Below are 21,530 nucleotides of genomic sequence, written 5' to 3'. Positions count from 1 at the left end.
ACTCATCATTTTGCAGACTTCAGTTCCCATGCTGGAAAGTCTCGATCCCTCTGGAAAATATTTCTTCTGATCTGAGATCTTGCTTGTCTGTCTTGGAGCTGCACTGTCCTGTGACCTCTGATTTCCCCCAGTCATCCTCTTTCTGTTTCCCCATTAAAACCAGAGTTTCCCACATTAGTGATCTGGCACTGTGATAATGCAATCCCCCAGACATGACTCCAACCTAAGAGTTGGTGTGGTGGAGTAGGCTGCCTTCAGGGCTCAGAAAAGATTCTTCCTGCCTCCCAAATCTGTTCTGGTGATGAATCCAAAGATACCATGTGTGGTTTCTATCGAAAGCTGAAACACACCATAAGGCAGAGGTTTTTATAGACTCCATAAATAGCTACTATTTAGGATGTATGATATGGAGGAGGTTTTAGAAATCAAAATATTTAGAGATTTGCATTATTTGTCTTGGCAGGAAGGAGCAGCCAAGACTGAAATACAAAATCTTCCTTCAAGGAAGGAACAGAGTTGAGGAAAACAGTGAATAGGGGGAATAACAGAGGTGTCAAAACCTCCAAGAAATCCTTTTGCGATGAATGGAAGCAGGAAACACAGCCCGGTGTATCTGAAAGGAGAGAGAATTCTTTGAAAATGTCTAGGCATATTTATATTCCTGATAGAAAATATTGATCTTTCAGAATAAATCTTGACATTTCCATCAAACCCATGTTTGAATATTGCAAGAACATCCAGAACATTCAGCTAAAAGCAGCTCCAAGCTGGGCTGTGTTGGTGTGAGCTGCATCAGCGAGCACGTCTCCAGCTCATTCCCCAGCCTGTTCTCCTCCTCTCAGTTTTATTCTAGTCCCTGTGTGGAGATGTGTAACAGGAACGTTAAGATTGGTCTGTGTGAAGGGAGAAGCCGCTGCCCGAGCGTTCACACACCGATCGAGGAGTCGTGCACACACCACCCGAGACTTTCACTGCTGGGACCGGAGTCCCTTCGCAGCGGGTGACTCCAGTGAGCTGACGGGTGCCCCTTTCGACTCCTCGCACACACACACTCACTCGCGGGCGCTTCCTCTTCCCTCAGGCTCGACCCGAGGTTTCCCGAAGCAGAACCCCCGACATGACGTACGCCAGATGATTTTATTAGGTGGCACAGCGGTGAAGAATAGCTCGAGCTTGGGAGCTTCCGGAGAGGGACCCCGAACAAAAGAATCTCTGGGCAGTAAAACCCTCACAGTCTAAGTTGCCCTCCCCTCACCAGACGGTTCGGTCCAATGGTAGTATTTGGGTCTGGGGTCTCCTTGTTCCTCACTGGATCCTCTCACTCTCTGCAGTGGGGCTGTTCTTTTTCTTTCCTCGCGGCAGCTTCTGCTGATGGATGTGACTGTCTTGTCTCTAATTTGCACCAGTTTTGGGGCCTTCCCTCATGTAACTAAGTCAGAATTCAGTGTAAAAGTTCATCAATATCTAGGTGAAAGTTCACCGCTTGCAGCCTAAGGCTTTTTACTAACGTTGTACAATGGATTCCGTTTGAACTAGGGAAGTGGCTCCTGTAACAGACTGAACGGGGAGTGTGTGCAAATGTTGGGTCTGAAGGCACTGGTAGAAAGGCAGGAGCAGGGGAATGAAAGTGGTAGACCTTGGTGGCACCTAGGTTAGCAGGTCGTCCGTGCATCATGATCGTCTCGTCTCGTCTCCTCTCAGTCTGATCTCAAGCTCATCTCTCCGTGTGGTTTCCCAGTCTGCCACTCAGTCAGATCCATCTCCAAGGCCGTTTCTAGCACCCCCAGCCTCAATCTGCCGTCTGTTGCCTCAGGCAGGGGTGTCAGTCTTGGTCTGTTATCTTGGGCACGTCAAGCTGTCACGTCTCTTGTCTCAAGCAGCACGTCCGTCCCTCATGCATGGTCAGCCCTGTGGGGACAGGGGTGTGCACGGGGCCTGCATGGTCCAGGCAGCTCCTGCCCATACACCCTGCTCCATGCTGAGGACCCCAGTTTCACCTACACCTTCTCCAGCATCTCTGAGCAGCAGCTGGGGAAAAATGGTGCCAAGAGCCCCCGGAGGTGGGGGAAGCATGGGTGCAGGGTGAGGGGAGTCACTTATGGCTAGGCCAGAGGTGCAGCATGGCTGAATTGGGCGTTGGGATGGAGGGGAGCTGCTATGTCTCTGCCTCAGATGTTCTGGGAGCACAGATGGACACACATTGCAGGAAGAGCTGGAACAGGAAGGCAGAGGGAGTGCAGAGATGCTGTGGAGTTGGGATCATGGCTCGGCACACACCTTCCTTCCAGGCTGGTCCTGCTGCTGCCGGTGCCAACATCTCATGCAGGGTGTGCTGCAGCCTGCCTGGCCCCTTCCTGGCAGCTCCCTGGGACAGCCACTCTCCCCAGGCTCCCTGCTAGATTCAGCTAGATAGGTCAGGCAAGATGAGCAGCTCCTGACTGCTCAAGGGACGGACCAGCAGCAGACTAACCTCTTCCTAGCCCCATTCTGCGCAGTGGTCCAGCCCAGGACATGGGTGACACTGGTGGTGGGACCTCATGCCCCTGGAGGTGCAAGGCTTCATCCTAGCATCTGAAGGGACTCTGGAGCACAGGACAAGGGAGATTATAGAGCAGGCAGGATCCCAGATGAAGCCTGAGATCCTCAGCTGTTCAGAGTGGGGTACTGTGAGCCCTTCTCTGCCACCAGCGAGTAAGACCTCATCCCTGATTCAGGCTGTCTTAATTCACCGTCACGCTGGGAGTCTAATTCCCTTGGCATGATCTGGGATGGCAGCAATCCCATCAATGGTGAAAGAGAAGCACAGAGAATCAAAAGGATGTGCCAAGGCCTTTGCTACTGTGAAGGCAAAGCTGAGCACCAAGCTATGATGGCTGCAGAGTAACCATGGCTTGCGGGCTGGGTGGGGGCTGCCTTCTTGCTGTGTGATGGGAGATGCCTGTCCCTGCTAAGGAGGTGTCTTTCCAAAAGCTCCACTGGCAGCAGGTGCCCTGGGCTCCCAGGGCTCTGCGGGCAGACCCTCCCTGGCTTCCCGCTCTCCAGGCTTCTACAGGCTCGCTGCCTCCATGGCAGCAAGGCACCCACGTGTGGCCTCACCCTGGCTGAGTTCTATTCATGCTTAGTAACACAGTGTTTTAGCGAAACAAAAGGCTCTGTGTAAAACAAATCCTGCAATCCCACCTAACCCACACTTTCTAACAAGTCTGGCTCAGTTTTTCAGAGTTCAGTCTACTGAGATGTGATGATGGTGTGCATCATGCCCTGGAGCATGAGGGAGCCCCAGGCCTGGAATCAGCTCTCCTTAGCTGGTTCAGGGAATCTACTCATTTCCCTTCTAGTTCCTCCTTTGGGTTCCTACAGGGCCACCACTTTGGGCAGTGGTTTTTATTTTGTAATCATCCTCCTCTGTAGAGGAGCTAGATCCCTTTCTCCACTGGTTCATCATGAAAGGCATCCTGCCCATGCAGCTTTCCCACTGCAGCTCTGGTTGTTACAGTGCCCGGTCACATTCATTAGCACCATGAATACCTTGCTCTTCCCCTGTTCTCCTGAGGCTTTGTCCACAAGCCTTTGCCTGGAGGTCAGCAGAGCCCTTCTGTAGGGATGTAGCATTTCCAACAAGAGTTTTTCTGCCAGCACAGTTGACACCATTTCGGTCCCAAACAATATAAGCTAAAACAGCAAATCTCTTCTCTGTGTGTTTGTGGCTGCTGGGACAATGACAAAGCAATGTCAGGAGGGTGTCAATTCTACAGTGCTGGAACCAAATAAACGTCTAAGCCAACTCTGCTGTGCCAACACCATCATGAGCTTCTAAAGCTCTTTGTAAACATTAATGGTTGATTCTCATGTCCCTGGGTAACATAGTGCTATTTTAGCTGTCACTGGTATTTGTAAAACTGCAACACAGCAACAGAACCAATTTCCTAATGACTCGCTGCAAGTGATGGTCAAGAACAGAAGAGGAGCCCAGACCTCGGATGGAACCATGCACTATCCTCTGCTCTGCACATTTACATACTGATGGCTTTCTGGGTCCCCTGGAGAAAGCCCTTGTCTTCTTGGGGCAGTGCTGCAAGTGGGGCAGGGCAAGGATGCCTTGCTGACCTGCTGAGCGGGCAGCCAGGGTGGGCTGCCTGACTCATGGACCTGCTCCAGTTGCGGTGGGAGAAATGAATTGTCTCCAGTTTGTCAGTGATGCAGATATTCTAGGAAATAGGAGTGTGTGGCAGCCATGGTCATTCTCCATCCATTGCCATCATGTGAGTTCTAGGCAAGAGGTCCATCTACTAATCTTCTGAATCATTACTTCTAGGTTCTCTGCAGAGTCCTTTGGTCAGGGGAAAGGAAAAGAGAGGTCATATCCTGTTCCCTATCAGTTCAGGGTACCATATCATTATATAATATGCCATGCCAGGGCACTACTTTCATCAGGGCCCCACGCACTTCCCTCCACAGGACTGCGCGGCACCCTTGACACAGCACTTTTTCCATTGTGCCATGTCGTGTAGCAATGTTTCTGGCACGTTTCCATCCTTGCTCACTATTTCCCTCTATAAAGCGGGCTGAACCCAGGGATCCCACATCAGGCACAGCCAGGGGCATTCTGCAGCTGTCTAGCCTGACTCCTACAATTTATCTCCACCAAACAGGAGCATGAAGACCTCCACAGCTACTCTTGCTGTATTTTTTGTGGCTATCCTCTGCTACCAGGTCTCCTCTTCTCCAAGTGAGTCCAAGCTCCCCTCTCTGAGGAGCTCTCTCCTCTTTCTTTCTGCTAGATAAGGTCTAGCAATGCTTGGCGGCTCTTCTTTCCAAGCATCTGCTGCAGGCACTTCTCACTACTCTTTGGCTTCCTGAAGGAAGGATGTCTGTGGTGGGAGCCCATGGTGGGAGCAGCAGCTCCTCCAGCAGGGACCTTCTGGTCTTCTGACACTGCTTCTCCCTGCTGGCACTTTTCCTGGTCTGGTTTAATCAGAAAACTTCGCTTCTCTTCCAGCTTCCGTCAACTTTTCTGGTCCCTGCTGTGTCCACTACAGTACCAAAGTGTTTCCCTTGAGCCGTGTGGTGATGTATGAGCACACAGGCAGCCACTGCTTCCAGCCAGCCGTGATGTGAGTAGATCTCCTGCCCAGATCCTGGGGGGCCCTGCTCCACTGAAGGCTGGCAGCACTAGGAAACCCCACATCACACCCCATCCTGGGAAAACACCAGGCTGGGCTGTCCTGTGTTAGGAGAACAGCCTGGAAACATCTGAGAGGCCAATCCCACACCCCAGGCAGCCAGTTTCTGTACCTCCCTATTAGGCTTGAGCTAAAAGAGCTTCTACTGTTCACCCCCTCATCCCCAGAGAATGGGACCCAGGCAGGACAGTGTCCCAGCTGGAGTGGGTGTGCTGGGGTCGAAGTGGCTTAAGTGGCAGAGAGCAGGACATCTGTAATGACATTAAGCCACCTCCCACCCCATATTTCCCTGGGGCTGCTCTGCAGTTGTAGAGGTGTCTGGTTTGGTGGGGTTCACTGGCGGCAAGGAGCAGGTGGTCTCCTCTCCTCTCTCCTCTCCTCTCTCCTCTCCTCTCCTCTCCTCTCCTCTCTCCTCTCCTCTCCTCTCCTCTCCTCTCCTCTCCTCTCCTCTCCTCTCCTCTCCTCTCCTCTCCTCTCCTCTCCTCTCCTCTCCTCTCCTCTCCTCTCCTCTCCTCTCCTCTCCTCTCCTCTCCTCTCCTCTCCTCTCCTCTCCTCTCCTCTCCTCTCCTCCCCTCCTTTAACAGGATTTCCTTCTGCAGATTTACCACAGTCACAGGCAGGATGGTCTGTGTCAATCCCGAGGATAGGTGGGTCCAGGACATCGTGAATCACCAAAAGGACAAGGCAGGCAGTGGATGAGCAACGCCCTTCTCCCTCCAGGCATCACCTCTGCAAGGACCTGCTCTCATGGGCACCTCCGAGACACATCCCTGTTTGCTTATTGCCTGTGAATTTGACAGACTATTTAACACAGTGTTTAGCTCTTTTATTTAAATTTATGTAAAAGCAGTTTTAATTTATTTGGCATTTTCATTGAAATTTTTCATTCTAATTTGTACCGATATGTGTTGAACTTATTTTTGTATAATAAAAAGGAGCAAAACCTGCAGCTTCTCCAACTGGCTCTCGGGAAACCTCACGGAGGCTGTGGTGGGCAGCAGCAGCTGGCGGGGGGTCCAGGCTGACACGAGATGGGTCTGCAGGACGGCGGGGTGGCCCCCGGCTGCTCCCCGGCCCCTCCGTGCTGCGACGGTGGAGCATTGCTCACCCTGCCCGCTCCTGTCAGGGCTCTGGGCAACTGCCTGTGCCTCTTGCCCCTTGCCTGCCAGGGTATGGCAGGGGACATTTTGGCGTGGGCGGGTGGCCTGGTAAGGTGTGGGGGTCACCGAGCTTGGCCAGCGTCTTCAGGCAGCTTGTGAGCAGGGCACAAGGCCAGGGCTCCCGCTGCATCGAGGGGCTGCTCGGCTCAGCAAACACCAGAGACGACCCCGTCTCCTCTGCCACCCCAGCGCCTGGGGTTACCCACGGGCACGGATTATTTCTGGCGCTTCCTAATTTGTCCCACTCTCCCGGCAGGGTTTCTCGTTTGCTTTGACCTGCCAGGGCTGGAGGCAGCCCCAGCCTTTAGGGCTGGCTGCAGCTGTTCCAGCCGACGCCACGCTCCTCCCCCCGCCGGCACGGAGGCTCCCGTGGCCGGTGCCGCACGGCGGCAAGGCCGGCTTCTCTTCCGGGCTCTCATGGCGCTGCCGGCGCTGCCTGGCCGTGAGACTACGACAACCGCGCCTGCCTGCGAGCCTGCCCTTGCTGGTTGACCCCAGGGAAGGAAGCACGCAGCGAGGCCGCCCAGTCGCGGAGGCCACCATGGCCCTGGCGGGTGCCCTGGAGCGGCTGCAGGAGGAGGCCATCTGCCCCATCTGCCTGGAGTACATGAGCGAGCCCGTCAGTGTCGACTGCGGGCACAACTTCTGCCGGGGCTGCATTGCCAAGCACTGCCAGGAGAAGGGTCTCTGGGCTGACGGGCCCTTCTCCTGCCCGCAGTGTCGGGCCTCCTGCCACCGCAGTGGCTTCCGACCCAACAGGCAGCTGGCCAACATTGTGGAGAGCATCCGGCAGCTGGGGCTGCGGGGTGGCCCAGCGACAGAGCTGGGGACTGGGACCCCGCTCTGCGCCCAGCATGACGAGCGCCTCAAGCTCTTCTGCGAGGAGGATGAGGAGGCCATCTGTGTGGTGTGCCGGGAGTCCCTGCACCACCGCCCGCACACCGTCTACCCCATCGAGGAGGCCGCGCAGGTGTACAAGGTAGGAGGGGCTTGGGGTGCCGGGGGTCTCCATCCTGCCCTGAGGCACGCTGGGCACGCCAGTGCCAGGGCGACGGGCTGCCAGGACCCCACCGCCTCTCTCCCAACAGCCTCGGCAGCACCGCCAGGAAAGCAGAGGAGGGGGTGGCCAAGATGGCAGCACCCACCCAGCCGCTCTTGTTGCGGGCATGAGGCTGGGCCCGCTGGCTCCCAAATTGTGGAGGCACCCAGGATAACTCCCACCTTTCCGGGTGCACGGAGGCAGCCTGGCTCCCTGCCCCTCTGCGACCCCGTTGGAGAAGTTGGGGTGCTCGGTGCTGCCCTGGGGACGTTTCACCTTGGTGGCGAGGTGCACCCAAACCCCACATCCCAGCGACGCTCCCAGCAGCACCCTGACAGCTGCCCTGTGCCCCGGCACTGCCGGGAGCAGTCACTTTGTTCTCCAAAACCTAAATAGTGAGAAAAATATGTGTAAAACCCGAGGAGCAAGGAGAGGGTTAACACTGCGAGCGGAGTGAAGAGCACAGCTGCTGGGTTCGGGTGCCAGGGCTGGCACCGCCTGGTGCGGGGTCACTGTCCCCTGGCTGCCCGCTGGCACCGGCGGTCCCGGGGCAGAGGGGGCCCAGCCAAACTGCGGCGCTCGGCAGGTGCTGCTGGGGCGAGCTGGGCCCGTTTCTTCTCTTTTCAGGTCAAACTCCAGAAATCCCTTGAGCATCTTTCAAAGGAAGCAGAGGACATGAAGAAGTGTGAGTCAGCGGAAAGGATGAAAACTCAGGAGTGCAAGGCAGGTGCCTGGCTTAATTCTCAAAGAATGAGCTTCAGAGGTATCAGCAATTAAAAAAAGAATCCTGAATGATCTTGTCTGGGACCATGAATTTGGCATAGTCCTCAGCATGGGATGTGTCCCCATCTCCTGCTGTTGTATGGAGGACTGGTGCTGGAAACCAGGCTCAGTGACCGTGTGTGGCTCTGTAAAAAAAGTTTAAAAGCTTTGCTAAGAAATGCTTTGCAAAAGAGGAGCACGCCAGCTCCCTCAAAATCATGGGGGCTTGTGCTGTCGGTTAAACAAATAAACACTGGATATTTTTTATCTGCCTTTTGTTTTACGACGTGTGCTTGAGTTACAAGCCAGGCGTGAGCCAAAGCAATAGGAACTAGAAATGTTTTCATTAAAAAAAAGAAAAGCTGAATTACTGCACCTCTGTCCAACTCCAGGCAGTCCCGGGGAGATTAGACTCCGGCAAAACAGCTGGATTTCATGTCCCTCTGGGGTGGAAGCTGGAAAGTAAAAGTAACTGCAGAAAAGGAAACGAAAGTGCTGGACCGTGTTACCCAGCCCTGAGCCAGAGCTGATGATTAATCAACTTTGGCAGGGAAAACAGGTTTCTCCAGACTCCTCTAGTTATCTGCTCAGCTCCCCTGCCTGCCCGCCGCAGCCCGGCCAAGCAGGTGGTGGGTTTTTGGGGTGCTCTTGCATGCCCGCCATCCCCCTCGGGGCTGGGATAGGTCTGGGGATGGAGGTTGTGAGAAAGCCGTGTCACTCTCCCCCCACCCGCCTGAGTCAGGGCTCCGGGGCTGCGACTCAGCTGCCTCCGGCTTCCTCCCAGTCCAGCGACTGGTTGCGCTTTTTTAGTAAAAAGGAAAAAATATCCCTTGCGAGCGGTGGCGGGGAAGTGGCTGTGACCGTCCTGGCTTATCAAACCTTCGTGACTCAAGTCCAAGAAATCATGTGCTTGGACAGAAAAATAAATGCAGCTCATTTTCCTTTCATTGTTCTTCTGCATTTTGTGTTTTCATGGTCCTAGCTAACTGCAGCATGTTTTCCTGGTGCTTCAGGTTTTGAGCAAAGTGCCAATTTTAGGGCTCAGGTGAAAAACCCTAAAGCACTGGCAGACCCTGCCTGCTGCTGGCTCCTCACCCTGGGCTGTTGTGAGACACCTGGGGATTCCTCCCTGGGTCGCCCTTTCCATCCCTCCCCAGCCCCAGAGTCTCTCCCACCTCGTTCCCTTTGCTGTGGGTTTTTCCAGTGTTCCCTCTGGGCTGCCTGAGCAGCTGGCTAGCCTGGGTCTAGCTGGAGGTGTGAGTGTATCTGATAAAAACCTACGCCAACACCTGATGGCTTCTCCTTGCAGCCCAGCAGCACCCCCGTCTTCCTGTGCTGCACCAAGACATCATTAGACGTCTGAGGTCCAGCTGAGCAGAACTGCTCTGGGCAAAGTCCTGCTGGTGGTAAACTGAGGATGTCGAGTGGGAACTCAGGCGAGCTGAAAGCATGGCAGTTAGCCTCTGGCTGTTTTTTTAAATAAATTTGCTTATGAAAAAAATGCGGTGGTTTCCCAGGGCGTGGTTCTGGGCATGGATGCTGGAGCATCCGGCTTCATCTCAGCTGCCTGGCTAATGTTGCCTCTCTTCACCCCATGTACCTTCTTATCGCAAGGAGACGGTGAAGAAAAAGCGGGAAAGGATTGTGAGTGAGTTCGGGAAGCTGCATCGGCTGCTGGCTGATGAGGAGAAGCTGCTGCTCCAGAAGCTGGAGGAGGAGGAGAAGCGGATTCTACTGATGATCAATGAAAACCTGGCCAGACTGGTGGAGCAGAAGTGCTTGCTGGAGGAGCTGATCCTGGAGATAAAGGAGAAGACCCAACAGCCGGCCGATGGGCTGCTCAAGGTCAGGCTGCACTACCAGCCCCACTAACTCAGCCCCAGTGCCTTTGCCTTCTGGGCAGGTGGCTGGGGCCAGGCTGGCTGGTGGGACCAAGGCTCTGAAGCCACACACCCAGAAATATTTTTCTTTTCTCCTTCTAGGACATGAAAAGCATCCTGAGCAGGTAGGTACTCATGCTCATTCCCTCCACCATCCTGGCTGCCTCCAGGCTCTAAGAGAGGTGTTCCTGTCTGCTCCATGCCAGCCACGCCCTGTCCTCCCTGACCAGCATTTGGTTTGGTCCTTCCCGGGGCTGACAAAAGGACTGAGACCAGTGGGGCCTGGCAGAAGAGACTCTATCCTCTTCTTCCAGGACCCCAGAGCCAAGGTCTTGCCTGGCCTTGTGGTGTGTGAGATGCATCCCCACCTAAGCGCCATGCTGCCGGGCTGGCTTTGCTCCTTCCTTCCCAGGGACTGGTACTGCTGCGCCCCGCATGGTTTAACTCTGGTCCATTGGGCTTGCTGATAAGCAAGCGGTTATCCCTAGTGCTCTTCACAGCCAAAGAGCTCAAGGGAGGAGATGCATCTGTGCAGCCAACAGAAAGGCATTAAACTCCCCCAAGCAGGAGACTGGCCGTGCTGTGGGCTCTGGTTACAGCCCATGGGCATCACTCTCCTTTCAGGTGTGAGGGGGTGAAGTTACAGTCCCCCAAGGCTGTGTCCGTGACGCTGAAGGAAAACTACAGCATCCCCGAGCGCTGCCTGGGCATGAGGGACATGCTGAAGAAGTTCAAAGGTAAGGGGGCTGCTTCTATGCCAGCTCCTGGCACATTTGGGCCCTGGTCCCCCCCACCATACCTGGGACTAAATATCTGGGAGGTTTTTTCAATAACCTTTGTCCTACTGGTCCCAGTTTGTGTACTGGAGTTCATGCTGGTTTCATGATGGAGAAACCTTCCTTGTTCTGGTCTTGGATGGGTTGTGAGATGACCCTGAAGCCTAGGAGGTCACTCAGGAGTTTCAGGTTCCGTGTTGCCCACAAACTCTTGCTTTCAGTGTTGTCTGTTTCTGAAACTGTGCCAGGTCTGCGGAGCTGCCCTCATTCTGTTCCAGCTCTGCAGACAGCTGCCAAATATTTTGATGTGGTTTATGGTTAGCATGATTTTATGTATTATAATTCCCCACTGCTGAGCAGTGCTGGGAGCTGTGCAAAACCATGGGCACAAGCAAATATATGTAAGAGGTAGGAAGAGCTGGAAGAGCCCCGTGTCTGGGCTGCAGACACCCACTCGTGTCCCCACCTGCAGAGCCCTGAAGCCCTGTCTGTCCTTCCACCCTTCTCTCACTCCAGTGGACGTGACTCTGGACCCTGAGACGGCACACCCTGAGCTCATCCTGTCTGAGGACCGCAAGAGTGTGCGGCGTGGGGGCAAGAAGCTGCTTCTGTCCCTCTTTGACAGCTCCAAGAGGTTTGGCACCGCTCCAGTGGTGCTGGGGAGTCAGGTCTTCTTCTCAGGCCGCTGCTACTGGGAGGTGCAGGTGGGAGACAAGCCCGAGTGGGGCTTGGGGCTGTGCTGGGAGTCTGCCAGCCGGAAAGGCAACGTCCTCTTCTCCCCAAACAATGGCTATTGGGTGCTGCGGCTGCAAAACGGGGGCAACTACGAGGCCCTCACCTTGCCCATCTCCCCGCTGACTCTGAGCGTGAGACCCCGGCGCATTGGGATCTTCCTGGACTACGAGGCAGGAGAAATCTCCTTTTACAACGTGAGCGACCGCTCCCACATTTACACCTTCACTGACAAATTTTCGGGGAACCTCCGGCCTCTCTTCTTCCTGGGTGCCTTTTTGGGGGGAAGAAATGCAGAGCCCTTGGTGATCTCCTGGGTCAGGGACACACAGGGAACCGGGTGCATCATCCTGTGACAGTGGCTGCCCCAGATTGTCACTGGCGGGCAGAGACCTGGAAGCCCAACTGGCTCCTCCCGTGAGTGGGGCAGCACCAGGGAAATAGCTGTGTGCCTTGATGAGCATCATGGCAGGGTCCCCATGTGCTTCTGGCTGCTGGGGGTGACCCACCAAGTGTGACACTCACCCCATGCCATGCCCGTGCTGGGAAAGGCACTTTGCAGTGGGGATGTGCCATAACTCACTGTGCTGCCAAGGGGGACGAGGGAGCCCACTGACCACCACTGCCCTGCCGCTCATCTCACAGGCTGCTGGAAAAGGCTGCACCCCCAGTCTGCTGTGTAGTGCTGCTTTTGGTGTGAATTGTGCTGGAACAAGGCAATAAAGGGTTGATTTGGGGACCCTTGTGTGTTTAACAGCATGGTTTTGTGGTGCATCCATCCTGGCTCATTAACCTCAGTTAATCCTCAACATCTCAGAGGGCAAAGGGTGCTGCTGGAACTGGTCCTCTCCAGCCCAGAGAGGGTCCTCAAGAGATCCCGCTGTGGCATTCATGGGACACTGCAGCAAGCTGGGCACCCGTCAGGCAGGGATTCGGTAGTGGCAGCTGCCTGTGTAGTTGGCCACGTTACAGCCTCGTGGTGCTGGAGCCTGAAAGCGAAGGCAAGGGGACGTCTGTATGGGTGTGGGTGCTGGCAGTGCCTGGGCTGCTCGCTCTCCTCCCCTGGCAGGGAGATCACCTCCAGGCTTGGTAGCTCCAGCTCCTCCACCTCCCCTCACCGCAGGTGGGAATTCTCCAGGCTTGGGCAGCAGTGTGTTGCCCACCCCAGGACAGGGGCACTTTGGTGGCTGCAAAACAGGGAAAGGAAAATAACCCACACGCTGCTGGTGTCTCCAGAGGTCACCCCTGGTGTTTGGTCTCTCCATCACCTGTGTGGAGCAGGGAAAACTGCAGCCAAAAATAATGAAGCTGCTTAATTTAAAGACTGATTCAACTCAAATAAAATGAGATTTGATAAAGCATGGTCTCAAGTGCTCAGCAGAATTTCTCTGGGAATACCCTGGATGATGCTTTAGGAGGCTCCTAGTGAAAAATTGTGCTGGACCTGAGATGGCATTTCCCCTCGGCTGAGTTTTGTTGCATTTTGGGGAGTCCCATTCTCCTCCCTTCAGCTGCAGGCTCTTTCTTTTGGTGGTTGCATGGCCAGCCTGGTCCCAGCTTTGCAATGTCCCAGGAAGGGCAATGGGTCTCGGTAGGCTCTGCAGCTCATTGACCTCCAGGGAGATCTTACAGAGGGAGTTTGTGGAGCCTAAGAAGATAAGAAACGACATGAACTTTGAGGGCTTGACAGACGGCTGGAATCAGAGGCAGTTGTGGAGGGGAGTGGGAAGGAGGAGCCAGGGAAACCTGTTGTGCAGGGTGACAGTTGGGAAGGCACCAGGCTAAATGTCACTGAACCAGGGGCGGGAGGAGGTGGTGGGATGGAAACTGTCCAGAAAGCAAGAGCAGCCTGACCGCGGCAAGGCGAGAGATGCGTGGCACTTGCTGTGTTGCAGGAGTGACGAAGAGCGTTTCCAGAAGAGGCGGGAGGAAGTGCAACAGTTCGGAGATCTTGCAAGTAGGGGGAAGAAATGAATGAGCAGAAAGGATGTGAAGTCACCCCGATGCAGCATCCAAAGCGTTCCTAGAAATCATGAATCTGCCTCTCTCAGGGAGGCGTGTAAAAGTTGAAGGCATGAGATAGCTCTGAATGTGCTATAAAATTTTCTGCCTGGTGGACTCTCCGCATCACCTGCAACTAAGGAACTGCTCGGGGCAAATACCAGTCTGCCCTGAGGTGCCCAGACTGGTTGGCAATGGGCAGCTAGAGATAAGCCAGGAGCACTGGCACCTGGCTTTTAGAGCTCTCTGCTGACTCAAAGCTAAAGCTGTTCCTAAAGTGTTTTGCAAGCAGATTTGCTGTTTAAGTCACGACAAGTCGAGCTTTCCCCTGTTCTTGGTGGAAATGCATTTATTGCCTGGCCCTGGTCTCCACGCAGATCCTGGCCAGCAAGGGCCAGGTCCTGCTTGGACCACGCACCTCGGCCATGAGGGGTGGCTGCGCAGCACAGCGCAGTCCGACCTGAGAACGTGGGTCTTCTCGCAAGCGCTCCCGCTCCCCAGCTCCCCAGCCCCAAGCAAGCTGGTGACCCTCCCACGGCATCATAAGGTTATTTATTACCAAAGGGGCCGGCCTGTATGTGCCAGGCTGATCACAGCCACACCATTGCCATCTGATTTCCATCTGCTGAAGGAAGATGGGCACATACTTATGCATATGCATATGTTTTGCAGGGACATTTTGGGTTGAGGCAGTCTCTTGCTGTAGTGGATCCCAGGGCTGATCTGCTCAAGGTGCCTGGTTTTACCGAAAGCAGTAATCCCTCCTTAGCAGAATGGCCATGGGCTGGGGTTGAGTTTCAGGGAGCTGTTTCTCTGAGTAATCAGTAGATTAATGTCACTTTTTTAGGCTTTGGCTCCTGAGGCAGTTTGGTGACCCAGCGGCACTGACAGTGTTCCCTCTTAAGATTCTCCGCAGCAAAATTTACAGACCTGCAGTTTTAGAAATGTGCTTTCTCAACAAAGGTTAACATCTTTCTTTCTTTCTCTTCTAGTATAGTGGAAAATGCTTCATCATCTTAGTCATCTGTGTAAGTAGTCATCTGTGTCTTTCTAAGAACTGAGCAGAAATGGTTTTTTTGCGTCTTCATTACCATTTCTGCCTTCTGTTGGCCGTTATGGGGAAGGTGATAGCCAGGCACCATTTCTAGCATAATACTTCTTCCTCAGCCCTGGAAGTCTGGGATATATCGCTACTTTAGCAAAACATTATTTTTTATACAGCATGCAAGACCATCCATTTTTACGTGTCTTTTTTGGATGCTGCCCCCACAGAAGAGACACACTCCTCCATCTTGGTGTCTCTGGGAAGAGCTGTTTTGGGTGGAGGACTGAGCCTCCTCTTCCTGCAGCAAGCCAGGGCCCCAGTCCTGGGATGGTGAGGAAGGTACAGAGATGGCAATTCTGAGTGCACGGGCATTTTGCCTTCAGAGTGTCTAATTCCTCGCTGAAAGTGTGGAGATGTAAAAGCCATCAGACCATGAACCTTGATTGCTGTCAATCCGTATCTCCATCAGCACAGCTCAGGTCCTCCTTCTGTGCAATGCCAGACACACCAGGGTGATACAAACAACAAATATAGAGAGATGTGCACGTATATTATAATAATGATGTTATTCTTATCACAGTAATGATTTTGTTCTTGTTCACAGCTAGGCTTTCCCAGGGTTTTCATTAAAAATATTTACTTTTATATATGTTTCACAAAATAGCCAGTAAATACCACACTCTGGTTTCAGGATGAGCCTCTCTTTTAGTAGTTTACAAATTCTGAAACTCTTGACACCATTGCTCTTGTTTTGGTCTGAATCCAGAGGAAACTCCCTGCAAGCCATCCTCCTCTTGGGTCCCAGACTCCTCTTTCTCTTCACCTGCTGCCTCTGGCTTAGTGCCTTCTGCTTCTTGCAGTCGCCTGCCCCATCTCTGGTGGGTGCTCCCTGAGCACCCCGCAAGGCTGCTTCTGGGAGGTATGAACATCATAATTAGCCCCTGAGACCCATGCATGAGCAACGGGGCATCCCAGGGCTCCTCCAACCCAAACACTGTGAGGGTTTTCTTGCAAAATTCAGCTCTAGCGGCAAGGTCGGCCTCAAACAGCTGCATCAACTTATATGGCAAATATATCCCCTGCTCTGGGCAGGGCAATCCCTGGGTGCAGATTTGACCTAATGGCAACAGGGGTACTGCAGCCCCTGCCTGCCTATCCCTGCTCTGGGCCAGCATATAGAATCATAGAATCTTTGGGTTGGAAGGGACCTTTAAAGGTCATCTAGTCCAACCCCCCTGCCATGAGCTTCAACTAAACATCCTGAACTTCTTCAACCAAAGCAGGTTGCTCAGAGCCCCGTCCAACCTGACCTGGGATGTTGCCAGGGATGGGGCATCGACCACCTCTCTGGGCAACCTGGGCCAAGGTTTCACCTTCCTGCACTCCTCCTCCTTCGCAAACCGTGGTGGCTCTGAAGATTGCCAGGGATGGTTTCTGCCTGCGCACACTGCTGCTTGCAGGCCTTGGAGGCAGCTGCCAGCTTGCTGAAAGCTGCTGGCTGCCTTTGCCTTCCTCGTGCGGGCTTTGCTCACGCCTCTGTGCCCGGGGGTGTGAGTTAACGAGCGTGCTGTATTCCTTGCATGCACTTTGAGGGCCCCTCTGAGCTGTCACGCGTAGGTGGCTGTAAGATCAAGAAAGACATGAGCAATTCAGGACTCCCTGCAGGCTCCCTGAGTAATGCTGAGGAGTTAGCTGAGGTGCCCAGAGTAGGTGTCTGCTGTGGGTGGCTAAATGTGACCTGGGTTGTTAAGGACGTCGGCGCTGTCTGTTTTCAACAGACTCAAACAGTGCACGGGCTGGATGGTGCTCCTGGGATGACCCTCTACGGTGTGTCCTTCAACAAGAAACCCCAAGGCTGTGGGACTGCTCCCAGTGCCGTAGGGCCCCGTGGGGCTTGTGTCCAAGAGGGTCTCTGGAGGCTCAAGCCATTTTGGGATGACCCTGTTGCTGGTCTCCCCCATCCTGTCCCCTGCTCCTGCTGTTCCCTGAAGCAAGGGCAGCTCTGGGTACCCAGCTTTGTGCCAAGCTCAGTCCTCAGGGTGAAGCTACTGGGCTCTGACACTCAGATATGGGGCTGGCTGGTACCCAATGGCCAAGGTGCCACCACCTCCAGCGTGGCCACAATGAGGCCTGGTCCCAGAGCTGGCCCTGGGGCATGCAGTCTCCGGGGAGCTGGGGCTGTGACCAAGGACAGTGCCCTTGCATGCAGGAGCAGCTCCTCGTCACCAAGGCACAGCTGCCTTTGTGGTGATGCTCACCCAAACCACCCAGCCACGGGCTCCCACGCAGCAGCTCCTCGGGGAAGGGGGCTCAGGTCCTGCTTGCTGGCACAGCTCTCCATTTCACCCCCCTGGATGCTATTTTGAGCTGGGTGCAGTCAGCACTGTAGCAGGATGACTGATGGGGTGCACCGTGGGCTGAGGAGCTGGGGGCTGCAGTTCCTGAAGTGATGAGGCTCCTGACATAACCGATATACTCCTTCCTCCCCCAAACACACCCATGTCCCTCCGGTCCCTTCCAGCCCTACCTGAGGCTCCTCTCACTGCACGGCTCCCACCCAGCCTCTGTCCTCTGTCTTCTCATCTTCACCTCTCCCCAGGAGCCCCTTTTCTGCCTTGCTACCCTGTGTCTCACTGATGTTGATGTCTGTCCTCCCAAATTCAGTATGTAGACACTGTGGGGTGAGCTGAGCGCAGGCAGGTCTCTGACCCTAGGCTTTTTTCTTGGGCAGCCCTGTAGGCACCAGAGGTCCAGGCAAGAGGAACCCAAACCCTCGTTGGTCATCCAATAGCATGTGTCCAGAGATGATCAGAGCAATCTAAACACCATCAGTGGTGTGGGCTCCATCTCCTCCTTCTCCTGGTGGGAGACCAGCCCCAGGACTGCAGTGGAGATGTCTCCTTGCAGGGGCAGATCCTGCCCTGGGGCTGGGGTCTGGCTAGGTGATTGCAGGGGGACACTGCATCTCTGGATGCTGTGTCTCTGGACATGACATCCAGATACGGGCAGGTTTTGGAGGCATGGAGAAAAAGCACCTTTTCTCCTAAGAGGGTTATGTATTGCATCCAGTTCTGGGCTCCCCAGTTCAAGAGAGACAGGGAACTTTTGGAGAGAGTCCAACAGAGGGCTACGAGGATTATTAAGGGACTGGAATGTCTCTTGTATGAGGAGAGGAGCGGTTTAGTCTGGAGAAGAGAAGGCTGAGAGGGGACCTTATCAATGTCTATAAATCTCTGCAGGGTGGCCGTCAGGAGGATGGAGCCAGTCTCTTTTCAGTAGTGACAGGACGAGGGGCAATGGGCATAATCTGCAGCACAGGATGTTCAACCTCAACATGAGGAAAAACTTCTTTACTGTGAGGGTGATGGAGCACTGGAGCAGGCTGCCCACAGAGGTTGTGGAGGCTCCTTCTCTGGAGACCTTCAAAACGCGACGGGACGCGTTTCTGTGCAACCTGCCCTGAGTGATCCTGCCTTGGCAGGGGGGTTGGACCAGGTGATCTTCACAGGTCCCTTCCAACCCCTACCATTCTGTGATTCTGTGATTCTGTGATCTGCTAAGCCTCATTGTCCCAGCTAAATGAGAGTTTAATGAAATGGTTCTAAAAATCTTGTAGTGAAACATATTTTTTCCATCCTCAGCTCTGGGAATAGCTGATTCATTTTAGCTGCAGCTCTCAGAAAACTTTCCCTGAAACAGTGAGCATGTTAAATTTCATCCCTGAAAGGCAGCATTTTAATTGACTATAATGGGGCCAGCGATGGAACTTAACTAGCTGCCAGTTGTCATAATGAGTAGTGACTAAATACCTTATAAAAAGAGTGAGCCAGGCTACCTGAATGAAGTCTATGCCCTTCTCACAGCTCCTTCTTCATGGTTTTTCTCTTCTTATTTTGCAAACACGACATTCAGATAGGGAAAGCTTATGGGGTTTTGACAGTGCATGTTGCCACCATTATTATTTCACCTATTGTCCTCGCAAAGGACTGTAATAGAGGCAAAGACAGAAAGTTCTTACAAAAATATTTATTTCTCAAAATTTCAATTAAATATTACATCAAAACAAGAATTAATTAAATACAGAAAATATAACCTGAAATAAGTCTTCATTTAAAAAAATATATCTGTTAAATAATATTCTTATTTGTCTGGAGTGGAGTTATTGCACCTGATCCCTCCCTTATAAAAATTAAATATGTAAATAGCAAAACACTAAAGTCAGATTCTGGAACATTTTCCATTGCTGAACTAGCTTTAAATGACATTGAAGCATTTCTGAGGGAGCCCGCGACGGGTCGTGGCTCGCCCATCCCGGCAGCCGGGGACAACAGGGTCTGTCCCGGGACCTCAGTTCAGCTCCAGCTCGTTCACGTACTGCTGAACCCAGTCCTGCTCGGGGTTGGCGCAGACTTCGCGGCCCTTCTTTGTGACAAACCTGTGGGATGCAGAGAGGTAAGTTTTCAGTGGGAGAGCAATGCATGGAGGGGAGCCCTGCCCCAAACCCATCCTCTCCTGAGGATCGGCAGAATTTAGGCATGGAGCACATCATGCCCATCACGTCGGCAGCGGGGGGAGCAGGACCAGTGTGAGCCCCCTGGGGGCTGAGCCTGTGGAGCATTGCCTTGCACCTCTTGTCCCCCCATCCTTCCCGTCCCCCGGGGCCAGCCTACGTCCCCTGGCTTTTGAAAAGGGGTCTTTCTCTCTCTGGAACCTCAGCCCAAAGGGAAAGTCCACCACCGCCCTGGAGGAGAGGACTTACACAATGGCCGGCTGGGAGCAGAGGCTGTTGGTCTCATAGTACTCCACCACGAAGCTGCGGGGCAGCTGCCGGGAGGTGTAGGTGAAGCAGCACGAGGTCGGCGGGTCGGAACCAACTGTGAAGGACAAAAAGATGGTCGTCAGCAGTGGCAAGGGATGGGGAGCAGGGAGGACATGGAGGAGGAAGAGAAAAGACAAAGTCTTCTTTCTTCTTCCTTTGATTCGTTCTTTGCTGTGTTCACCCTTGAGCTGGCACTGACAAAGCCGGTGCCGTGCTTTGAGCTGTGCCTTTCCCATGGCCGGAGAGCCCCAAAGGCTCTGGAACACCTGCCAGAGGGTGATCTGACACGGGAAGGGACCCAGGGGTGGAGGGGCTGGCAGAAGGGACCCTGTTCCAGCAGTGACATCTCTCCTGTCCCCATTTAGAGAGGATGAGGAAAGCCCGGACTTACTTGGCGCAGCAGAGGTCTGGTAGCAGAAGGTGGCGATGAGAACAGCAAGGGCAGCCACAGAGGCCTTCATGTCAGCTGAGAAGTGGTGGCTGGAGCTGGAGCAGGCGAGTGGAGCTTGAAAGCCTCTTTTCTGTCTGATGCTGAGACAGTCAGCAGCTCCCCAATTTATGGGGTGAGGAGGTCCGTGCAGGGGCTTGCGTAGGCATGATGGAATTTCCCCCAGAGATGAGGCTGCTCATGGTGCAGTCTCGTGGTGAAACAGAGCAGCAGCTACAGACCCGGAAGGGAGAAGCTCCCCCCTCAATTCAGAGCCTCTCCAGTGACACAGGATATGAAAGAGTCACCATTGCTATTTCTGCTTCTTTCATGCATGTCCCTTAGTAAGAAGTTCCCCTGTGGAGGTTCCTGCATTTGCCAACAGGCCCCTATTACCCAACCTGCCCAAGCAGCTTGGAGGCGAGAGTGCATCCTTCCAAGAGCCGTGCAAATGGGCTGAAGAGCATAGATGGGGTGAGGCCGGTTAGGGAAAAAGGGGCTGAGGTCTCCTCTACCCTGGACTGTTTCCCTCCCAGGTCTGCACAGCCCATGCTGCCCCAGTAGCAGGAGGTGGGAGCCATCACCAGTGGGCTCCATGTCCTGTACATGCTTCACATAGTCTGAGGGGACTCAGCACTGCAGCAACAGTACAGGTAGCGGTGGGCATGAAATAAGAGTCCCAGATGCTGAAGCACTTGAGTTTCCTCCTCAGTTTAAGGGAAGGAAGAGCTGAGATGGGGCATTATCTCCTGGAGGTGCCTGCTGCTCTCCACGTCCTATAAGGAGACCCTAAATGACCAATTGCAGCGGGTGAGGTCTGTCATTTCTGGGCATGGAGATGCAGAGAGCCAAAAGAAGTACGGAGACGTTGACTCTGACCCTGAGGATGAGGCAGGAGGGACTCCAGGAGCAGGGTGAGGAAGAGGACACTGCTTCTGAAGACCAGAAACAGGTTAACTGGAGGATGAGGGCAGAAACTGGGTTTTCTGGCAGGAAAAGAGTATCTGTTCTCAGCAGAAAAGATGAAATATTACAATTTGACCACAGACAAGGAGGAATGATCACACTGTATGGGAGAGAGTAAGAGCTCACAGCTCTCCGAGGGCTGGGCAAGGGCTGCAAGCAGGGGTGGCTCATTGGGAAGAAGTCTCCAGCCTACGTATGGACAGCAGTAGATAGATGTCTACCAAACACCTCTCTGTCCCTGCGGAGGAGAGGGGAGGCCTGACAGAGAGGTGATGGATGCTCTGGGAAGAGCTGAGGGCTGTCCATCCATAACAAGGTGTTCCTGGAAGGACATCTCTTCTCACCAGGGAAGCAGACACATTTCTTGAAAATGTCTCAATTTCATTATTTTCAAGACATCAGTGAGTGGTGATGTCTCAGCAGATGTTTCCCAAAAGTCAGTGGAAGGACTATAACATAAAGCGGAGCAACCCAAACACACCACCAGCACCTCTGCACCCCTGCCGCAGCGCTGGGCATTGACTCACTGTGTTTCTATTCAAGGCTCCCAGCTATCAACCCAGGTGCCTTCTGTAAATAATCTAGTGTTTTCCAAATATCACTCCACCGCAGCATGGTGTGCACAGCCCTCCACCAGCCACAGCAGGTTATCTCCGTGCAGGTTAACTGCTGTGCTCCATGCAGGCAGAGAGGGGTCTGGAGGACAACATGGTGGTGGACTTGCACAGGAGAAGCCCCAG

At 53.8% G+C, this 21,530-nt stretch overlaps 2 protein-coding genes across 2 annotated transcripts; one reads left to right on the top strand and one right to left on the bottom strand.

The window, feature by feature from the left end:
• Window positions 1-6,768: 6,768 nt before the first annotated feature.
• LOC309411795 (E3 ubiquitin-protein ligase TRIM39-like) lies at window positions 6,769-11,888 on the top strand (the record flags this gene model as incomplete). The annotated part of the gene is made up of 6 exons (XM_082008516.1): window positions 6,769-7,322; window positions 8,010-8,105; window positions 9,759-9,989; window positions 10,127-10,149; window positions 10,649-10,761; window positions 11,317-11,888. The coding sequence occupies exons 1-6, from the start codon at window positions 6,885-6,887 to the stop codon at window positions 11,886-11,888; spliced, it is 1,473 nt and encodes a 490-aa protein (XP_081864642.1). The 5' UTR covers window positions 6,769-6,884.
• A 7,037-nt stretch (window positions 11,889-18,925) lies between these two features.
• On the bottom strand, window positions 18,926-19,858 carry LOC309412007 (C-C motif chemokine 4 homolog; the record flags this gene model as incomplete). Its single annotated transcript, XM_082008787.1, has 3 exons — window positions 18,926-19,013; window positions 19,338-19,452; window positions 19,789-19,858. The coding sequence occupies 3 exons, from the start codon at window positions 19,856-19,858 to the stop codon at window positions 18,926-18,928; spliced, it is 273 nt and encodes a 90-aa protein (XP_081864913.1).
• Window positions 19,859-21,530: the final 1,672 nt, after the last annotated feature.

This window comes from Phaethon aethereus (genome assembly GCF_964289735.1).
Source record: "Phaethon aethereus genome assembly, chromosome: 19".
Lineage (NCBI taxonomy): Eukaryota > Metazoa > Chordata > Aves > Phaethontiformes > Phaethontidae > Phaethon > Phaethon aethereus.
The sequence above is the reverse complement of the archived record's forward strand: the minus strand, read 5'-3'. Positions and strand labels throughout refer to the sequence as shown.